The sequence below is a fragment of the Vollenhovia emeryi genome, unplaced genomic scaffold, assembly GCF_000949405.1.
Source record: "Vollenhovia emeryi isolate VEMERY1.0 unplaced genomic scaffold, V.emery_V1.0 DF939412.1, whole genome shotgun sequence".
NCBI lineage: Eukaryota > Metazoa > Arthropoda > Insecta > Hymenoptera > Formicidae > Vollenhovia > Vollenhovia emeryi.
In genome coordinates, this window is record NW_011966954.1 from 1 (window position 1) to 18,900 (window position 18,900).

The following is an 18,900-nucleotide window of genomic DNA, read 5'->3' on the forward strand; positions in this document are numbered from 1 at the left end:
TTTGTGGTAAACATGTTGCCGTCCACTTCCGCCTAACAAGTATAATGCGGCTTGACAAATTTATTGTCATATCAGACCGCGGAGAGAACCATGGAAAGCATGCTATTTTTAACTTATGTGGAACTACCGAAGATTATGGAGAAGATATGCTGTTTTGATTTGTGTGAAAATTATTGTTGACTTATGTGCAATTAGAGAACCTAAGTCACTTTAGCTATATAGATAGCATAAAGTCAACTGCATAAATTGAAACAATATCTGCTAGATGCAAATTATAACAAACGCAGTAGCGTAATCTCCATCGTCACTTAGAGAAAGGTGTATCTTGTAGTCTTTTGAGATAAAATCCTTTCTGACAGCAATATATGGTTTTCCTCTTACATCGCTGTATATTTCTATATCTTTCATTATAATACCCTGGCTAAATCCAGTACCTCGTGCTTTAACAAAAGCTTCTTTTGCTGCAAAGCGTTTGGCAAAATACCTTGCTCGCATTTCTTGACTATTATACTTTCTACTTAGCTCTATTTCTTTTTCAGTGTAGATTCTATTAAGAAATTTTTCCCCGTATTTTTGTAATATTCTCAATACTCTTGGTATATATACTATGTCAGTGCCGATACCGCGTATCATTTTGTGCTAAAGCGATTTATTGCTTCCTCAATCTGCATTTCTTTTACCTCTCCAGTTGCTCTATTTTTTACTTCAACTATATTTTCATTTATTGCCTTTTTTCCAACAATTATTTGCCACGGCAAGCCTATCAGATCCATTCTAGAAAATTTTACTCCTATACTTCCTTCCGTATCATCGTAAAGCACTTCATCACTTTTCAAAGCTTTGTATATTTTATCTGCAGCCTCCGTTACTTTCGTTTGTAAATTGATTAAACCAATTCTGAAAGGAGCTACCGCTTCTGGCCAGATAATTCCCTTATAATCATGAAAAGCTTCTATTATTGCACCGACAAGCCTTGAAACCCCAATGCCATACGAACCCATATGCATGTTGACATTTTTTCCATCTTGAGAAGTAACACTTGCCTTCATAGGCTTTGAGTATTTGTCGCCAAAATAAAAAATATGTCCTATTTCAATACCTTTACTAACATTTAACTGCTCTTGCGGCACAAGGCAAGTTCTAGGGTCGTGCATATCATCTGCAACTGCGTATATACTCTTTAAACTTTCAACATCTTCACTTTCCAGTAGTTCAGAAAATTTATTGTCATAATATAAAGTGCTCTCACCAGTGTTTGCCAATATATGAAACTCGTGACTCAAATTTCCTCCAATTGGCCCAGTGTCCGCTCTCACTCCAATTGGAGTAAGGCCCATGCGTTTGAAGATCTTGATATAAGTTTTGTACATCAAATTATATGAATTCAGTGCACCTTCGTAATCTACGTCAAAACTGTATGCATCCTTCATCAGAAATTCCCTACCCCTCATAACACCATAACGTGGTCTTACCTCATCACGGAATTTCCACTGGATATGATACAAACAAAGTGGCAAATCTTTGTAGCTTCTTACCGTATCTCTAATTAAGTCAATTGCTACCTCCTCGTGCGTTGGCCCGAAAAGCATATCGCTCCCATGCCTATCCTTAATGTGCAGCATCTCTTTGCCGTAATCATCATAACGGCCTGATTCTCGCCAGAGACTTGCCGGCTGCACACAAGGCATTAATACTTTAATAACGCCAGACTTGTTCATTTCATCTCTGATGATGTTTTCAATATTTTTAAGCACTAAAAGACCAAGCGGTAACCATGAATAAATGCCAGACGCTGTTTGCTTGATTAAGCCTGCACGTAAAGAATATTGATGGGAGATAATTTTAGCATGGGCAGGCTTTTCCTTTAGAGTTGGCAGGTAATATTTGGATAAACGCATATAATAGACCTGATTGTATTAAGTAATCTTAATACAATCAGACCTGTAGGTAAACTTATTTTGGAGAAGAAGGGAAGTGTGTGGTGCTTCCCTTGATAATTTTATGACCGCTGTGGTTCTATTCTTTTTAGTGAAGATTACGCTCTACTATTCACTGGATCCACATTATTCACTTTTGTTACAGAAGGTTCCTCTTGTAAACTAGCAGGTACCTGTGGCTTCTCTGCCTCTGACTTAAAATCCAACGGAGATGGGGGTTTAGACCCATAAGCACTATCAGGACTTTTGCTTCTTTTTTCATTGTCTGGTTGGAAATTTACAAGCTCATTATCAGAATCTATTTCATGGGTGGCCTCTATAGGTGCATCTGCTTGGGCAGGGGCAAAACTTTGCTTATCCTGTTCCTTGTTTTCATTATCACTCCAATCATTCGAGTCAGGCAAGCCAGACAAATCACTACCTGAAGATGAGGGTCTAATCTTTTTCATAGTAGCAAACATTTTTTCTATTATCTCGTTAGTCGAAGCATCTCCTTTACCACAACGTTGCTTCTCACTTATCTCTTCTCGCTTCTTCTCAACTTTTGCAATTTCATCTTCTCTGTTCTTTTGCCAAGCGTCCCCTCTACTTTTAAGTCTTGTATCCAATTCATCAGATAATGAACCAAACGCTGGTTTACTCACGTTATTGCTTGATGGCTTTTTACCAGAGCCATAAGACGGAGGAGGAGGTGGTGGTGGTACACTGGCACTTGTGTTTGTTTGTGCACCAAGTACTGGAGGAGGTGGTGGTGATTTAGGAGCAAGCACAGATTCTTTTATCACATCTTTCGTTGGCTGTCCCTTTCCAGTGTTAGTCTGGTCTTCTGGGGTGCCCACTTCGTCGATTTGCCAATTGCTAACTTTTTCTGGCGTAGGAATACCAGCTCCCATCAGCATGTTATCATTCTTAGTACATATATTCACATTACCCGAGCCCGAGTCCGAGATTGTAAGATTAAGAGAGAGATTATTACTTGAAGGAGGCACACTTGATTTATCCTCCATTTCTGTCTGTGGAGAAACGGCAAGTTTAATAAGATATGCTACTGAAGCCAGTGCAATAACCGCAGAAACAGTAAAAATTGCTAAGGGAACTGCTTCAATTGCACCAGAACCAGCCGCAATAACATAAGGAAGATGTATATAAATTGCAACGGCAGATACACACAATGATAAAGCAGCAACCGGAACTTTAAGATTAGATGTAGACATTTTTCACCTCATTAATTAATTATGAAAGATAAAGTAAAAATTTGAGTAGATAAGCTATAAGTAATATACAACCAGCAATAATAGACTTCTTGCATAATCCAAATTAAGTAGAAAAAAGGTATAGCTATACCGTCACGGTATCTCTAGATCCCGCTGCGGGATGACGATTGCCTAGGTGTCGTTCCAGCGCTCCTATGGTGTCATCCCAGTGTCTGGGCACTGCCGTCATAAAGGAACCAATGTCAGCTACTTGGATGACAGGAGAATGACACCCTCCTGGTAGGCCCAAATTGCAATGTTCGTACAGTTGTGGACGTCGAACCTATCCTAGTGTTGCATATCAAGCTCATACTCAGTATGTAAATCTTTGACCAAAGCTACAACGCATTCTTTTTGAACAATTATACTGATTTTGATTTCGGATGTTGTGATAGCAAGTATTTCTATCTTTTTTTCGCTTAAAACCTTGAGTGTGCGGTGCATCACTTCAGTGTTAGACATAACGCCAATGCCAATTATTGAAATTTTAGCTACATTGTCGTTTATAGCATAATTTTCATTCTTATTCAGTAACTTTTCCATTAAATCAATATCAAATTTGGAGATAACAAAACTTGACCCATGTATCATATCAATTTTAACGTTTGCCTCTACTATATCTCTTAAAGTACGCAAGTTATTTGCAAGGTTAGTGAAAGTTACAAGAGCTTCATTAGTGCTATAAGCTATTCCAGTAATTAAGTATCTCTCTAGTACGTCCCTTTTGTGTAGTACTGTAGTGCCTTCTACTTCTTTAAAAGTGGATAGCACTTGCACTTTGATGTTATGCTTCATTGCAAGTTGTACTGAACGATTATGCAGTATTTTAGCACCAGATGACGACATTTCCAACATTTCATCGTAAGAGATAAATTTAAGCTTGCGTGCCTTTGGAACAATTCTCGGGTCTACTGTATATATTCCATCAATATCAGTAAAAATTTCGCAAGTTCTAACACCAAAGGCTACCGTGAAGGCAACTGCTGATATATCAGAGCCTCCTCTTCCAAAAGTAGTGATTCTATCATCATTTATACCCTGAAAACCAGCGATGATCGCAGCAGTATAACCCTCAGCAAAAGATCTTTTCACACGGTCAATCTTTATTGTTTTTATTTTAGACTCAGAATAAAAATCATCAGTTACAATTGGTAACTGCCAGGCAAGCCACGATTTAGCATTAACTCCGATCGATTGGAGAGTGATAGCTAATAGACCGCAAGAAATTTGTTCTCCTGCTGAAAGCATAACGTCATACTCTGATAACTCTTGTCTGCAACTTAAATTTGAGATTTGCCTAGCCTGAAAAGCCATTTGGTCAGTAAATCCTGCAACAGCAGATACAACAACGATTACATTACAACCTTTCTCAATGTCGTTTTTTATCAAATTTGCAACTCGGTTTAAATCAGTTAGCGAAGTCCCACCAAATTTTTTTATGATTATTTTGTCCATAGTTACAATATAACTCTCTTCTAAAGAAAAATATAGTTTTTGTAGAGATAGAAGTTGTCCGCCTTCTGTTCTAACTTCCGCGATATCAATATGGAAATAGCCTATAGGATATTGTTTGAATTTCTTTCTTGGTTTAACTTCATCATCAATATCTGGTAGTCTGCTAATGCTGTAGCAACGATGTAGACTAGAAGTGTGGGATTGAGGTTTGCAAAGCGTAGATCTAATGGCAATAGAGTATGCTTACGAAATGCAACACTCCTCTCCTAAAGTTAAAACAGTTGATCTTGGCTGTTTTGGCCCCATATTCACATCTTTAGTAAATGAGCATTTTCTCCATTTGACAATAGTTTTTGGTTTAAGGTTATAACACTTGGAGAGTTTTGCTATGCTCTCTTTACTATTTTATATTGCTCTACGAATTGTCTCTGTTGTTCTGGCGCACCCATGTAACCATAATTCCTCCCTTGATGGTATTTTTTTCTCACATTTTATCCTACCATCACACTCTGGAACTGTGCATCTAATACAATTATAGAACAAGTTTAAAAGTTCTGGTAAAGTAGTTTTATTTACAAAGAATATGCTACTTGAAATTGAAAAGCGCAGCATAACAAATGCATTGTGGAAGTTGCAAGAAGCAGATCAAAGGGAAATCTTAACTCTTATACAGAGATTTGAGTTGCCAGAAGTACTAGCAAGAATATTGGTTACTCGTGGTGTTAACATAGAAAATGCGAGCGACTTCTTATATCCACTAATCAGATCGCTATTACCAGATCCCTTTCACCTTCTTGATATGGATAAAGCTGTTTCTCGTATAATACGGGCAATAAAAAATAATGAAAAAATTGCAATATTTGGTGACTATGATGTTGATGGTGCAACGTCGTCAGCATTGATTAACAGGTACCTGAGAGCAATCGATATACACTCTATAATTTACATTCCAGATCGTGTTGATGAGGGCTATGGATTAAACACAGATGCTTTATTACAACTTAAAAAAAACGGGATCGATTTATGTATTTCTGTTGATTGCGGTACGCTTGCATATCAACCAATAGAAGATGCAAAGGTCTTTGGTCTTGATATTATAGTTGTCGATCATCATCTTGGTACGGAAAAGTTACCAAGCGCCATAGCAGTTGTTAACCCAAACCGCCTTGATGAAAGCTCTCCTTATACTAACCTTGCAGCAGTTGGAGTGTCATTTTTGCTGATTATTGCTCTTAATAAAAGCCTACGTGAGCAAGGATTTTTTACCAACAAAAAAGAACCAGATTTATTTGATCTGCTGGATTTAGTTGCCCTTGGAACTGTTTGCGATGTTATGCAGATTACAGGCCTCAATAGAGCATTTGTCTCACAAGGATTAAAAGTTATGTCAGCAAGAAAAAACGTTGGCTTGCGTGTTTTATTTGATGCTTTGGGGATCCTTGAAAAACCAAGTGTTTCACAATTAGGGTTTAGTATTGGGCCATGCATAAATGCTGGAGGAAGAATTGGAGAAGCATCGCTCGGTGCAAGGTTGCTTTCCACCGATGATGATGAAGAGGCACATTCAATCGCGCTAAAATTAATAGATTTGAATAATGCAAGGAAAGTGTTAGAAAATGAGGCTCTCTTGAAAGCTACAGCACAAGCAGAAAAATTTGCCCAATTAGGTGTAAATTTTATAATGGTAAGCGGCAACTGGCACCAGGGAATAATTGGTATAATTGCATCAAGGCTAAAAGAGCAGTTTCACTTACCAACAATAGTGATGTCTTTAAACAATGGAATAGGAAAAGCAAGCTGTAGATCAATTTTGGGAGTTGATATCGGTGCTGCAGTCCTTTCCGCAAAATTTACAAATTTAATTATTGAAGGTGGTGGCCATAGTATGGCGGCAGGATTTTTAATTAAAGAAGACAAAATAAATGATTTGCATGATTTTTTTACTGAAAGATTTTCAAACTCTATAAATGAGAAAATTTTAAAAGCTGATAGTATAGTAACTGCTAAAGCAATAAACTTATCTCTGTGGAACCAACTGCAACGCTTGGGACCATTTGGAGTTGGGAATCCTGAACCAAGGTTTATCATTCAGGGAGCAAAGATAAGAAAGCCTGAAGTTATAGGAGTTGATCATATAAAATGTTTTATTGCTGATGATAATGTTATGGTAAGAGCTATTGCATTTCGCTCTGCAAATACTCACCTTGGCTCTGCTATCATGCAGGGTAATGTTAAAGCCATTTTGGGTAAAATCTCTATGAATTACTGGAATGGCAATGAATTTGTACAATTTTTAATAGAAGATGTATTGACCATTAGTTGAGTTACTATTTTACAATAATTACCTATCAATCTCACCAAAAACTATATCGAGTGAGCCAATAATTGCTGCAATGTCGGCAAGCATGTGTCCTTTTGCCATAAAATCCAAAGCTTGTAAATGTGCAAAGCCAGGTGCTCTTATTCGGCATCTATAAGGTCTATTGGTACCATCTGAAACTATATACACTCCAAACTCACCTTTTGGTGCCTCAACAGCTGTGTAAGCTTCACCTTTTGGTACGTGATATCCTTCTGAGTAAAGTTTAAAATGGTGAATCAAAGCTTCCATAGATTTTTTCATCTCTGCTCTTGGCGGTGGAGAAATTTTTCTATCTTCAGTTTTTATTGGGCCTACAGGCATTTTCTCTATACACTGCTTCACCAAGCTAACAGACTGCCTAATCTCTGCCATTCTAACTAGATAACGGTCATAACAATCGCCATTTTGGCCAATAGGTATATCAAAATCTAGCTGATCATATATTTCATATGGCTGGCTTTTTCGCAAATCCCAAGCAAGCCCAGCCGCGCGCAACATTGGGCCACTAAAGCCCCAGTCAAGTGCCTGTTTAATTGATATTTCACTGATCCCTACAGTGCGTTGCTTCCATATCCTATTTTCTGTTAAAAGTTCATCAACATCGTCTATATACTTTGGAAATTGCTCTATAAACTTTGCAATATCCTCAATCAAACCTTCTGGAACATCTGCTGCAATTCCACCTGGCCTGATGTAAGCTGCGTGAAACCTTGCACCTGAAGCTCTTTCGTAAAATTCCAGTATTTTTTCTCTTTCTTCAAAGAGCCATAAAAGAGGGGTCATTGCTCCAACATCAAGCGCTTGAGAAGAAACGTTCAGTAAATGATTTAGTATTCTCGTCAATTCACAAAACAAGACACGTAAATACTTTGCCCTAATTGGCACTTCACATTGCAACAATTTCTCCACACAAAGTGAATATGCATGCTCTTGTGACATTGGTGACACATAGTCAAGGCGATCAAAATAAGGCAAAGCTTGAAGGTACGTTTTATGTTCTATTAATTTTTCAGTACCACGGTGCAAAAGCCCAATATGAGGATCAGCTCTCTCAACCACTTCGCCGTCCATCTCTAAAACAAGGCGCAACACTCCATGTGCAGCTGGGTGCTGAGGGCCAAAATTTAACATCATTGTCTTTAGATCGGGCATGTTTGACAGTTTAAGATATTGAAATTGTATAGGCTAAAGTGCGCTCAAAGTCAATAGACTTCTTGCATAGGTCACAACTGTCATTCAATAGAAACGAAAAAACTTACTTGACAAGCTCCGCCAGCCCCCTTATTATGACAATAAGGGTATTTATGACTCAAAACTTGTTTTTGACCTACAGGCTCAATGACAAAATTCAGTAAAAAACTCAGGGTATTTATTGGCGGATTACATAAAATTATAGCGGCTGCATGTCTTTTTTATTTTTTCTACATTCAGCCAAATCGCGCTTATTTTAAGCGTTAGCACATTATTACAGCGCCACTTACAGTAATATAGAGTCAAAACTCGCACCACGGGGTTTCTTTTGCCTTTTTTTTCGTTTGGTAAATTTCTTAATGTTTATAGCAACATGAACTGGGCAGGAAGGTGTCATTCCAGTGCTCCTTTTTTTGTCATCCCAGTGCCCAGACACTGGGATCTAGCCTTTATTATGCAGTCACTTGGTTGAAATTAAGTCTTCTGGATCCCAGTGTCAGTTACTTTCATGACATCATCATAAAATAAAATGAGATCCCAGTGTCACGCACTGGGATGACACCCTTTTGGATGGAAAGCTACTTTCATGACATCATCATAAAGTAAAATGAGATCCCAGTGTCACGCACTGGGATGACATGGCTAAAAGAGCCCAAGAGAGGTGTCATTCCAGTCTGGAATCTAGAAAAAAAGAAGCTGGATCCCAGTGTCTGGGCACTGGGATGATAAAAAAGGGGCTACTCGGATGACGAGAAAGGAGCACTGGGATCCAGGTTGCTCACAAGCAAACTAGCATAGAAAGTGGTTACAAGTGTTTTAGCTATTAATTATATGTTGCACAAGAGCACATATTACAATACCATCCAAGTAGGTCAAAAATAAGGAGATTGTCATGAGTTTTACTTTACCTGAATTACCATATGATAAAACAGCTTTAGAGCCTTACATATCTGCAAAAACCTTAGATTTTCATTATGGTAAGCACCATAAAGGATATTTAAATAAACTCAATGAGCTGGTTGAAAATACAGATTATCAACATGTGAGAATTGAGGAAATAATAACAAAAGTGCATGGTAATAGCGATAAAGTTCCCATATTTAATAACGCAGCGCAAGTTTGGAACCACACTTTTTATTGGAATTCAATGAAGAAGAATGGTGGTGGTAAACCTAAAGATGATGGTTTTCTGGCAAAAAAAATTCAAGATGATATCGGTGGTTTTGATAAGTTTTGTGGGGAATTTGCCAATCATGGAGTAAGCCAATTTGGTAGTGGATGGGTATGGTTAGTGCTCGAAAAAGGAAAGCTCAAAATCACCAAAACTCCAAATGCAGATTTGCCATTAATTTATGGCCAAGTGCCACTACTCACTATGGATGTCTGGGAGCACGCCTATTATTTAGATTGTCAAAACCGTAGAATTGACTACATAAAAGTTTTCCTTGATCATTTGATTAATTGGGATTTTGCAGAAGAAAATTTAAAAAAGAATACATAAGATGAATACACCTCAGGTAACAAAATTAGATAATGGTCTGCGCATAATAACTGAGCAGGTGCGTGATGTTGATTCCGTAGCTTTAAGCATACGAGTTGGTGTTGGCAGTAGAGCGGAAAGTGCAAATCAAAATGGAATATCCCATTTTCTAGAACACATGGCTTTCAAAGGGACGAAGACAAGAACTGCATTTGAAATTGCAAAAGCTTTTGATGACATAGGTGGGGTTTTCAACGCCAGCACTGGTAGGGAAAGCACCACCTATTATGCAAAAGTCCTCAAGAAAGACATCAAAACTGGTATTGATATACTAATAGATATATTGATGAATTCTACGTTTCCAGAAGATGAATTGGAACGTGAGAAGGGCGTTGTAATACAAGAGATTTTTCAGACTAATGATTCACCAAGTGACGTTGTTTTCGATAAATATTTTGAGGCAGCTTATAAAGATCAACCTTTTGGCAGGTCAATCTTAGGCACGCAAGGTACTGTAAAATCTTTTACTCGAAGAGATCTAGATAATTACATAAATGAACATTACTTTGGCGAGAATATGCTATTTACCGTTGCAGGAAATGTTGAACATGAAGAAGTTGTTGCATTAACCAAAGATTTTCTCTCAAAGATTCATTCTAAAAAGCTGAAAAAAAGCCAAAATGCGAGCTGTACTGGTGGTGAGTATTTAGAACATCGTAAATTAGATCAGGTACACTTGCTAATTGGTCTACCTAGTGTTTCTCGTTATGACGATAAATATCACACGTTTCAAGTGCTTGATTCTATATTAGGGAGCGGAATGTCATCACACCTGTTCCAGGAAGTAAGGGAAAAGCAGGGATTAGCTTACTCTGTTTATTCATTTAATTCCAGCTACACTGATACAGGGATGTTTTCCATTTTTGCTGGCACAGATAGTAGTAACTTAGATAAGCTTTTAAAATCTATGACGACAGAGTTGAAGAAGCTGTCTACAGATAATCTGAGGGAAGAAGAAGTAAATAGAGTGAAAGAGCGAATAAAATCCCAAATTTTAATGTCACGCGAAAGTGTTAGCTCACGTGCTGAAACATTGGGGCACTACTATGGTAACTATAATAGGTACATCAGTAAAAATGAATTAATAGAAAAAATTAGTGCAGTTACCACTGCTAACGTAAAAAAAGCAGCAAAAGAATTGTTATCTCAGCATGAAAAAACCACTCTAGCTGCAATTGGAGAAATTAAATCATTGCCAAGTTACGATAAAGTGGTTTCTATGCTTAAAGCTTAGTGTACTTTAATTATGTTGCTTAGGCTCACTAAGAAGTTCAATGAACGGTTGCAAAATCCTTTCTATAAAAAGTTTGCTTTCTGATTCATCGCGTATATTACTCATCAGTTTATTCAAAGTTTTCTCGCTGTTTCGTAAAAATAAATAGCTTTCTACTGCTTGCACACCAGACAAGACAGTCAAAATTCCTCCTATCACTAGACAAGCAGCTATAGCAGGTACGGTACCCACTGCAATTGCAGTTGCGATTAATGATAACCCAGCTAAGAATGTAACGGCTGAAATGCAAAACGCTATTTGATGCTTTTCTTTATTGCTAACCATAAATACCTCACAAAAACTATATTTCTAACATACCAGTGTTGTCATGTATTGTCAAGTTTTTAAAGAAGATTAAAAAATGCAACGCACATGTGCAAAAGACGCTAACTATGGATTAGCCAAGGAAGAAAGAGTAGGAAGAGGAAGGCTTTTTCTGTTTTAGGGAATATAAAATAAGCGTAGAAAAAATATGAACTAGGTGTATAATTCACAGTGTAATGGTATCTCACTAATCCAATTATTTTTCTCCTGATCTAGCCTATCATCCAATATTGCCTGCCTTATAGATGCCATTAACTTATTCATGAAGAAAACATTATGAATGGTAACGAGCGTGTGAGCCAGAAGCTCTTTAGCTTTCAGCAAATGGTGTATATAAGCTCTTGAATGTTTTCTGCAGGTAAAACATAGACAGTCACTTTCAATTGGGTTATCATCTAATTCAAATTGTTGATTTCGCAAATTAATATGTTCTTTGCACTTTGAAGAAATAGAATCTCTATTTTTTACTTTGATAAGCGCGCCACCATGTCTTGCTAAACGAGTTGGATGTACGCAATCAAACGTGTCAATTCCAAGTTCTACTCCGCGAAAGATGTCCACAATTCCACCAATACCAAGCAAATGAGTAGGCCTATCTTTTTTCAGATGGTCCATAGTGAAAGAAACTACATCGTACATCTGCTCTTTACTTTGACCAAGTGATCCACCTATTGCTTGACCAAAAAATGGCAAATCGTTAATAAAATTACAACTTTCTCTACGTAAATCTTGATATACTCCGCCTTGACTAATTCCATACAGTGCCTGCTTGCCATTATTGTTTTTTTCAAATTCATTTAAAGAACGTTCAGCCCATCTGTGGCTCATGAGCATTGATTTTGCTGATATTCTTTGCTTACGTGAAATGGAGTGCATTCATCTAAAACTAGGATTAAATCTGCACCTAATTTCTGTTGAATTTGTACAGATTTTTCAGGAGTTAAGCAATAAATTTTACCATTAATGTAAGAACGGAAAATTGCTCCATCCTCATTAATTTTGATCAAAGTTTTTTGTTTTTTTCTTATTCCTTTTATCTCTTCCGAAACTGATCCGTGCCCTAAGCTAAATATCTGATATCCACCTGAGTCAGTTAGCATTGGCCCATTCCATCCCATCATCTTGTGCAAACCACCAAGTTTTGCAACAGTATTCTCTCCTGGTTGAAGCATTAGGTGATAGGTGTTGGAAAGTATTATCTGAGTACCTGCTTCACTAATTCTCTCGATATCTGCAGCTTTAATTGCAGCTTTTGTTGCACAGAATATAAAAGCTGGTGTTTCTACGCTTCCATTTGGAGTTTTAATTGTTCCAACTTTTGCAGAACCTGATTGCTTGATTATCTTGAATGCAAATTCTTCTTTCATCTATTTGCCTGAAAGTTCTGTTATGATGTTTTCTACTTTTTCAGGAGTAAGATTTTCATAGAAGTCATTATTGATCTGCACAACGGGAGCATTAACGCATGCACCTAGGCATTCGACTTCTTTTAAAGTGAACAAATTATCTTTAGTAGTCTCACCGATATTGATTCCAAGTTTTTTTTTAAAGGTATTTAAAACTTCTTCACTATTGCACAACCAGCAAGGAGTTGTTCTACAAATTTGTATTAGATATTTGCCTACTGGTTTTAAATTATACATGGTGTAAAAATTTGCCACTTCATATACACCAATATGTGGAATATGCAGCATATCAGCAACATAACGCATAGCAGGTTCAGAAACCCATCCGCATTGCTCTTGAACCAGATATAGTAAAGGCATGACAGCACTACCTTCTCTGCCTTTAGGATACATTTCTATAAACTTTCCTGCTTTCTCGAGGTTTTCTGATGTAAAACTAAACTGCTCTTCTTTTTCTATCATTCATGAGACTCGTGTAAACTTTAACAGATTATACCTGTAGAACCAATGATTGCAATTGTTGGTTTTTTGAGAAATAGCGTTTTGCAGTATCATACTATCTATGGAGTGGTATTGCTTATCCACCCAGTTTGCGAATTCTTTACTGCTACTCATTTCTCATATTTCGCTTTGCAGATTATAAAGGTATTAATTTTTTAATTTTAGTTAAAATTTTCATTGACATTAACACCAGGGGTAATCATAATAGCATTTTTATTAATATTTTAAATAAAATTATGTCTATATTAAGAAGATTGCTCGGGATCAACTCAAATACACCGGAAGTGAAAGAAGCGATAGGTTTTAATCCAACAAACGTAGAATTAATTGAGGGGAATGGAGTTGCTTACGGACTCAGCTATCAAGATAATGGTAATGGGAGCAGTAAAGTAAAATTACTTATTAGTCCATTATATCAATCAAAAACATACGAATGTAGTACAAATATCAGCGTAGCAAATGAATTCAAAGATCAATTATCTCTCACATTAATAGAAGATTCAGCTGAAATAGATAAAGTTGGAGTTATCTTTCCTGAAGAAGGAATTAGCGAAGAAGGAGAAAAATGCGTTAAAGGCTTATCTTTTAACACTTACGGAATTAAACAATCAGTTAATACTCCTTCAGTTGAACATTTAGATAAAAGAAAATTACAAAAGAATATTGATAATAATAGTCTTGCAAATGTGGGCAATAGTTACTTTCAACCAAGAGCAGTGAAAGTTGGTAATGGTGACGTAATTGTAATCGCCCATAACTTAAAGGATCAAACTTTAGTTTCTTGGTACTTAAAGTCAAGCGAGAGCGGAAAATTTAAGGTATTGACTGGAGAAAAAGGTGTTACAGAAAGAAAATTGTTCAATTTTGATAATCAGGGGCAATTGGCATTAAATGGAAACACGATGCTTTATTCGCAAGTGAGCAGAAAAATTATTGGGGATCAAGAGGTGAGAAAAACACATATTTTCAAATTTGATATGGCTAAAGTGGTTGAGGATCTAAAAAGTGGAAAGAAAGATGAATGTTTGCTTGGTAAGAAAAATTGTCAAATAAATACAGCGTCATCTATTACTTCTAACCCAGGTGAAATAAATTTTCTACAGTATGTTGAAGGTGGTAATCTAGTTGCTTTTCTTGCAGAAGGCCGGTCGCCTAATAAACAAACATTACATTTAACAAGTCTTGTTAAGAATGGATCAAAATCGAACTTTACTGTTTGTGAATTTGCAGATTCTATAAAGCAATTGTATGTTAAAAACAATGGTCAAGACAGTTTTATTGTAACTGCAATAAATGAAGGAAACATCACAATTTGCAATCATCAAAGATTTGAAAAACCTTCCAAGGTAACAATAATACCAGCAAATAGCGTCAAAACTTTCAGTGATTTTGTTAATATCATTAACGGTCGATTAACGCCAGATATTATTTCTAGTAGTACCGTGGCTCCTGTAACTATTACAGAAACGGTTGTGACTTCTAAGCAAGCGTCGACTGCTGCAATTGCTAGTACAGCAGAAACCGACACTGTGAAGACTACTAAATTGACAACAGAAGCCATTGCACCTACTTCTACAATGAGTAAACCTTCAACGACTCAAACAAGTACAGTAACAGTGGAGCCAACAACAGAAGCCGTTGCACCTACTTCTACAATGAATAAACCTTCAGCGGAGTCAACGACTCAAACAAGTACAGTAACAGTGAAGCCAACAACAGTAGCAAAAACAACTACTACTTTACAAACGACCATGGTTGCTACAACGTCAACTAGTGCGCCGATAGTAACTTCGGAAACTGGGACAAGTACTGTAAAACCTACAGCAGCGACTGTTGCGTCGACTTCTACAACGAGTAAATCTTCAACGGCTCAAACAAGCACAGTAACAGTGGAGCCAACAACAGAAGCCGTTGCGTCGACTTCTACAATGAATCAACCTTCAACAGAGTCAACGACTCAAACAAGTACAGTAACAGTGAAGCCAACTGTGCCAACAACAAGCTTAGAGAAAACTACACAAACAGTATTTATTATACCAAGTACTAGAACAAGAGAGTCAACAACTCCTATATTTACCACAACTTTACTTCCTCAAACTACTTCTTCACCACAGCCTACTCAACTTGCTATAGGGTCTAATAGGGCAGGAATAATAGGAGGATCTTTGATTGTAATAATAGGTATTATTGGAATTATACTATTTATAGTATTTAAATGTATTAAGAAATATCACGGTTATTACAATGCTGCTCATGTGTTAGAATTAGCTGATTTGGAATCGCATTCAAATAGCAGCAATGAAGAAATTTTTTTCACCCATAGCAGAACAAGTAGTGATAATAACATATCTATACAAACTACGTATCAATCTGAAACAATGCTAAACAGTATATCAGTAGAAAGTAGTAGTCGAACAAGAAGTAGCTCGTCGTCTTCAAGCGGTGGACCAGGCTCTTGACTAACTGAAGCGGAGTCTAAAAGTGAAAAAAGCTTATCTTGGGATAGCAATGATGTGCCGGAATATCACCTTTAGCTATTTGTCTGAATGTTTTTAATATGTAGACTGTTAGGAAATTGTCTTTTGCTTTTGTGATTTTCATGTTAAAGTATAATCCCTGGGTGAAATAAGTAGCTGCTGTTGTGTGATAAACATAGCAGAGGAAAGTCTGGGCTCCAAGGAAAAATAGTGACGGGTAACGCCCGCCGGAGGTAACTCCAGTTATAGGGCTACAGAAAATTACCGCCTAAAATATTTTAGGTAAGGGTGAAAAGGTGTGGTAAGAGCACACCATGGCAATGGCAACATTGGTAGTCGAGTAACCAACACTAGGAGCAAGATTAAATAGAAGTAGATTTTATGTTTTTCTCATATCTACTCGGGTAAATCGCATGAGGTAAATGGTAACATTTACTCCAGATAAATAGCTACATAAACAGAACTCGGCTTATATTTCACCTAGGCGTCACATGATACGTGTGATATAAGCCATGCTATATTTAAGTGTAGGCATTTCATGCGTTGTCCTTCACTTGTTCTGCTTGATAGCCATCACTACTTTCGCCTACATTAACATTAGAATATTCTTCATCATCAATATACTCTTTCAGAACATACCCTCTGCCCCAAACGGTTTCTATGTGACTTTTTCCATCATTTGCACTTTCAAGTTTCTTACGTAATTTGCACATAAAAACATCAACTATCTTGTTATCTGAAGGTTCATCCAAGCCATTGTAAAGATGATTTAAGAACATTTCTTTTGTTAGTACTGTTCCTTTACGCAATGCTAGCAATTCTATCATAGAATACTCTTTATTAGTAAGGTGAACCGTTTTACCTTTCACCTCAACAATCCTGTGATCAAAATTGATATTTATATTACCAATCTTTATCACCGATTCAGGATGGCCTTTAGTACGACGCACTATGGCCTTAATTCGAGCTAATAACTCGCTTTTATGAAATGGCTTGGTTAAGTAATCATCGGCACCATACCCAAGCCCTTTAGCTTTGTGATTGACAGCGGATATACATGAAAGTATTAAGACAGGAACTTTGATTTTTGCACTTCTTAGTCTTAACAATATATCATATCCATCAATATCACCAGGCAAGTGTATATCTAAAATAACTAAGTCATAGTAATCTCCGTTTGAGGAAACCATATTATTGTTATAATCTTGTGCAGAAGTAACAACGTCACAGAAGTGTCCATCAGAAGTTAAGGCATTAACCACAGTCTTTGCACTTACTTGATCATCCTCAATTAATAATATACGCATATTTTACACCCCATAAATAATTTATAATTTTAGTAATATATATAACTAAGGAAAGTAATAAATCAAATTTTTATTAACAAATGATCAAAATTACACTTATTAATTAATAGTAAATATATTGTTTCAAAGTTATATAAATAGATCTAAAATATAATAGATATACCATGGTAGTAATAATATTTTTAGTAAATATTGAATTAAAGTTACTATTATTAAAAGAATACTGCGGTTAATAAATATTTAACTATTCTATATGTCTGTGTTATATTTTTAATTTACTTACCCTACTGTTTTAAAGTATAAGTAATACTTTCAGGAATATTGTGTGGCAATATCAATTTTAGGTGCTGGTGCATGGGGTACAGCAATCGCAATTTCATTAGGTAGTAAGAAAGATGTGATTTTGTGGACTCGCAATGAAACTACATTTGAATCAATCAACGGGAAAAGAGAAAGTGACAAGCTACCCGGTTGTCGAATTTCTGATAATGTGTCAGTAAAATTGGCTATTGAAGACACAATTAATGCTCCAGTAACAATCCTTGCTGTTCCCACTCAATCTCTGAGGGAGGTATGTCAGCAATTGCACAATTGTAATCTGAAAAAAGATGTAGCAATAATTTTAGCTTGTAAGGGAATAGAAAAGTCTACATTAAAATTACCTAGTGAAATAGTAAATGAAGTTTTACCTAACAATCCTATTGCTATTTTTTCAGGCCCTAGTTTTGCTGTAGAAGTTGCAAGAAAATTACCCTATTCAATGGTTCTTGCATGCCGAAATAACATATTGGGTTCAAAGCTAGTATCAGAACTACAGCAAGAAAATGTTAAATTACGCCTTAGTAGCGATGTTATAGGGATACAGGTTTGTGCAGCGTTAAAGAACGTTTTTGCTATAGCGTGTGGGATTGTTCTAGGTAGTAAACTTGGGTTTAATGCTCATGCAGCATTGATTACGAAAAGTGTAAGCGAAATTAAGGCTTTATACTCAGCAAAAGTTGGTAACGGTAATGTGGATATAAATACACTACTTGGACCGGCATGTCTGGGTGACCTAATTATGACATGCACATCCTTGAATTCAAGAAACCTATCTTTTGGGTTTAAAATAGGTAATAGTGACAATGGCTTTAATGTTCAGCAGATTTTGTCAGAAGGCAAGTCAGTGATTGAAGGTTTTAGCACTGCTGAGCCCATATTTAATTTAGCAAGAAAGCTAAAGATAAAAATGCCTATATGTGAAGCGGTCTATAGATTATTGTATGAAAGCGCCTCTATAGAGGATACTATTTCTGTTCTTGTAAATTAGTTTTGTACTTTGGTGTATTGTGAAATTTTTATATAAATTGATATCAACATGGTGGCTGTCTGGCACAGTAAAAAAAATGCCAGGTACCGTAGGCAGCTTAGCTTCTTATCCAATTGTTCCTGTGATACTGAGTGACAGAATTTTAAGTGCAGCAATTATTTTTTTTTTATTTTTGATTGGACTATGGTCTATAGGCAATTATATAAAACACTACAAGACTTCATGTGATCCAAAAGAGGTAGTAATTGACGAAGTAGTTGGTCAATTGCTGACAATACTTTTAGTTTCGATATTGTTAAGCCAGGAAATGAATTGCTCTTTATTGTTGTTGTGCTTTTTTTCTTTTAGGTTTTTTGATATAATAAAAACGTGGCCTATAAATTTGATCGATAAAAATACCAAAGGTCCTTTCGGTGTTATGCTAGATGACATTATAGCTGCAATTTTAGCCTGTGTTCTTATAGGAGCCTTTTATTGTTTATTGTTGATGTATGCAGGATAAAAAAATTTATTATTCAAGCTTAATTGTTCAAAATTTAAAGGATTATATACTGTACACAGCGAA

General features: G+C 36.4%; 8 protein-coding genes and 1 pseudogene across 8 annotated transcripts; 3 read left to right on the top strand and 6 right to left on the bottom strand.

The window, feature by feature from the left end:
- Window positions 1–629: 629 nt before the first annotated feature.
- LOC105557824 (probable proline--tRNA ligase, mitochondrial) lies at window positions 630–1,898 on the bottom strand. Its single transcript, XM_012005186.1, has one exon. The coding sequence runs from the start codon at window positions 1,896–1,898 to the stop codon at window positions 630–632; it is 1,269 nt and encodes a 422-aa protein (XP_011860576.1).
- Window positions 1,899–3,478: 1,580 nt separating this feature from the next.
- Window positions 3,479–4,951, bottom strand: LOC105557825 (aspartokinase 1, chloroplastic-like). Its single transcript, XM_012005187.1, has 2 exons — window positions 4,893–4,951; window positions 3,479–4,832 (listed from the first exon to the last, which is right to left on the bottom strand). Exons 1-2 carry the CDS (start codon window positions 4,949–4,951, stop codon window positions 3,479–3,481), a joined length of 1,413 nt encoding a protein of 470 aa, XP_011860577.1.
- A 2,035-nt stretch (window positions 4,952–6,986) lies between these two features.
- LOC105557826 (NADH-ubiquinone oxidoreductase 49 kDa subunit-like) lies at window positions 6,987–8,159 on the bottom strand. The gene has a single exon (XM_012005188.1). The coding sequence runs from the start codon at window positions 8,157–8,159 to the stop codon at window positions 6,987–6,989; it is 1,173 nt and encodes a 390-aa protein (XP_011860578.1).
- Window positions 8,160–9,073: 914 nt separating this feature from the next.
- LOC105557828 (superoxide dismutase [Fe], chloroplastic-like) lies at window positions 9,074–9,699 on the top strand. Its single transcript, XM_012005189.1, has one exon. It carries the CDS (start codon window positions 9,091–9,093, stop codon window positions 9,697–9,699), a length of 609 nt encoding a protein of 202 aa, XP_011860579.1. The 5' UTR covers window positions 9,074–9,090.
- Window position 9,700: 1 nt separating this feature from the next.
- Window positions 9,701–10,972, top strand: LOC105557829 (probable mitochondrial-processing peptidase subunit beta). The gene has a single exon (XM_012005190.1). The coding sequence runs from the start codon at window positions 9,701–9,703 to the stop codon at window positions 10,970–10,972; it is 1,272 nt and encodes a 423-aa protein (XP_011860580.1).
- Window positions 10,973–10,978: 6 nt separating this feature from the next.
- On the bottom strand, window positions 10,979–12,702 carry LOC105557830 (queuine tRNA-ribosyltransferase-like). Its single transcript, XM_012005191.1, has 3 exons — window positions 12,196–12,702; window positions 11,506–12,100; window positions 10,979–11,250 (listed from the first exon to the last, which is right to left on the bottom strand). Exons 1-3 carry the CDS (start codon window positions 12,700–12,702, stop codon window positions 10,979–10,981), a joined length of 1,374 nt encoding a protein of 457 aa, XP_011860581.1.
- Window positions 12,703–13,203, bottom strand: LOC105557831 (annotated as a pseudogene).
- A 3,052-nt stretch (window positions 13,204–16,255) lies between these two features.
- Window positions 16,256–17,026, bottom strand: LOC105557832 (probable transcriptional regulator ycf27). The gene has a single exon (XM_012005193.1). It carries the CDS (start codon window positions 17,024–17,026, stop codon window positions 16,256–16,258), a length of 771 nt encoding a protein of 256 aa, XP_011860583.1.
- A 164-nt stretch (window positions 17,027–17,190) lies between these two features.
- LOC105557833 (glycerol-3-phosphate dehydrogenase [NAD(+)], glycosomal-like) lies at window positions 17,191–18,335 on the top strand. Its single transcript, XM_012005194.1, has 2 exons — window positions 17,191–17,196; window positions 17,343–18,335. Exons 1-2 carry the CDS (start codon window positions 17,191–17,193, stop codon window positions 18,333–18,335), a joined length of 999 nt encoding a protein of 332 aa, XP_011860584.1.
- Window positions 18,336–18,900: the final 565 nt, after the last annotated feature.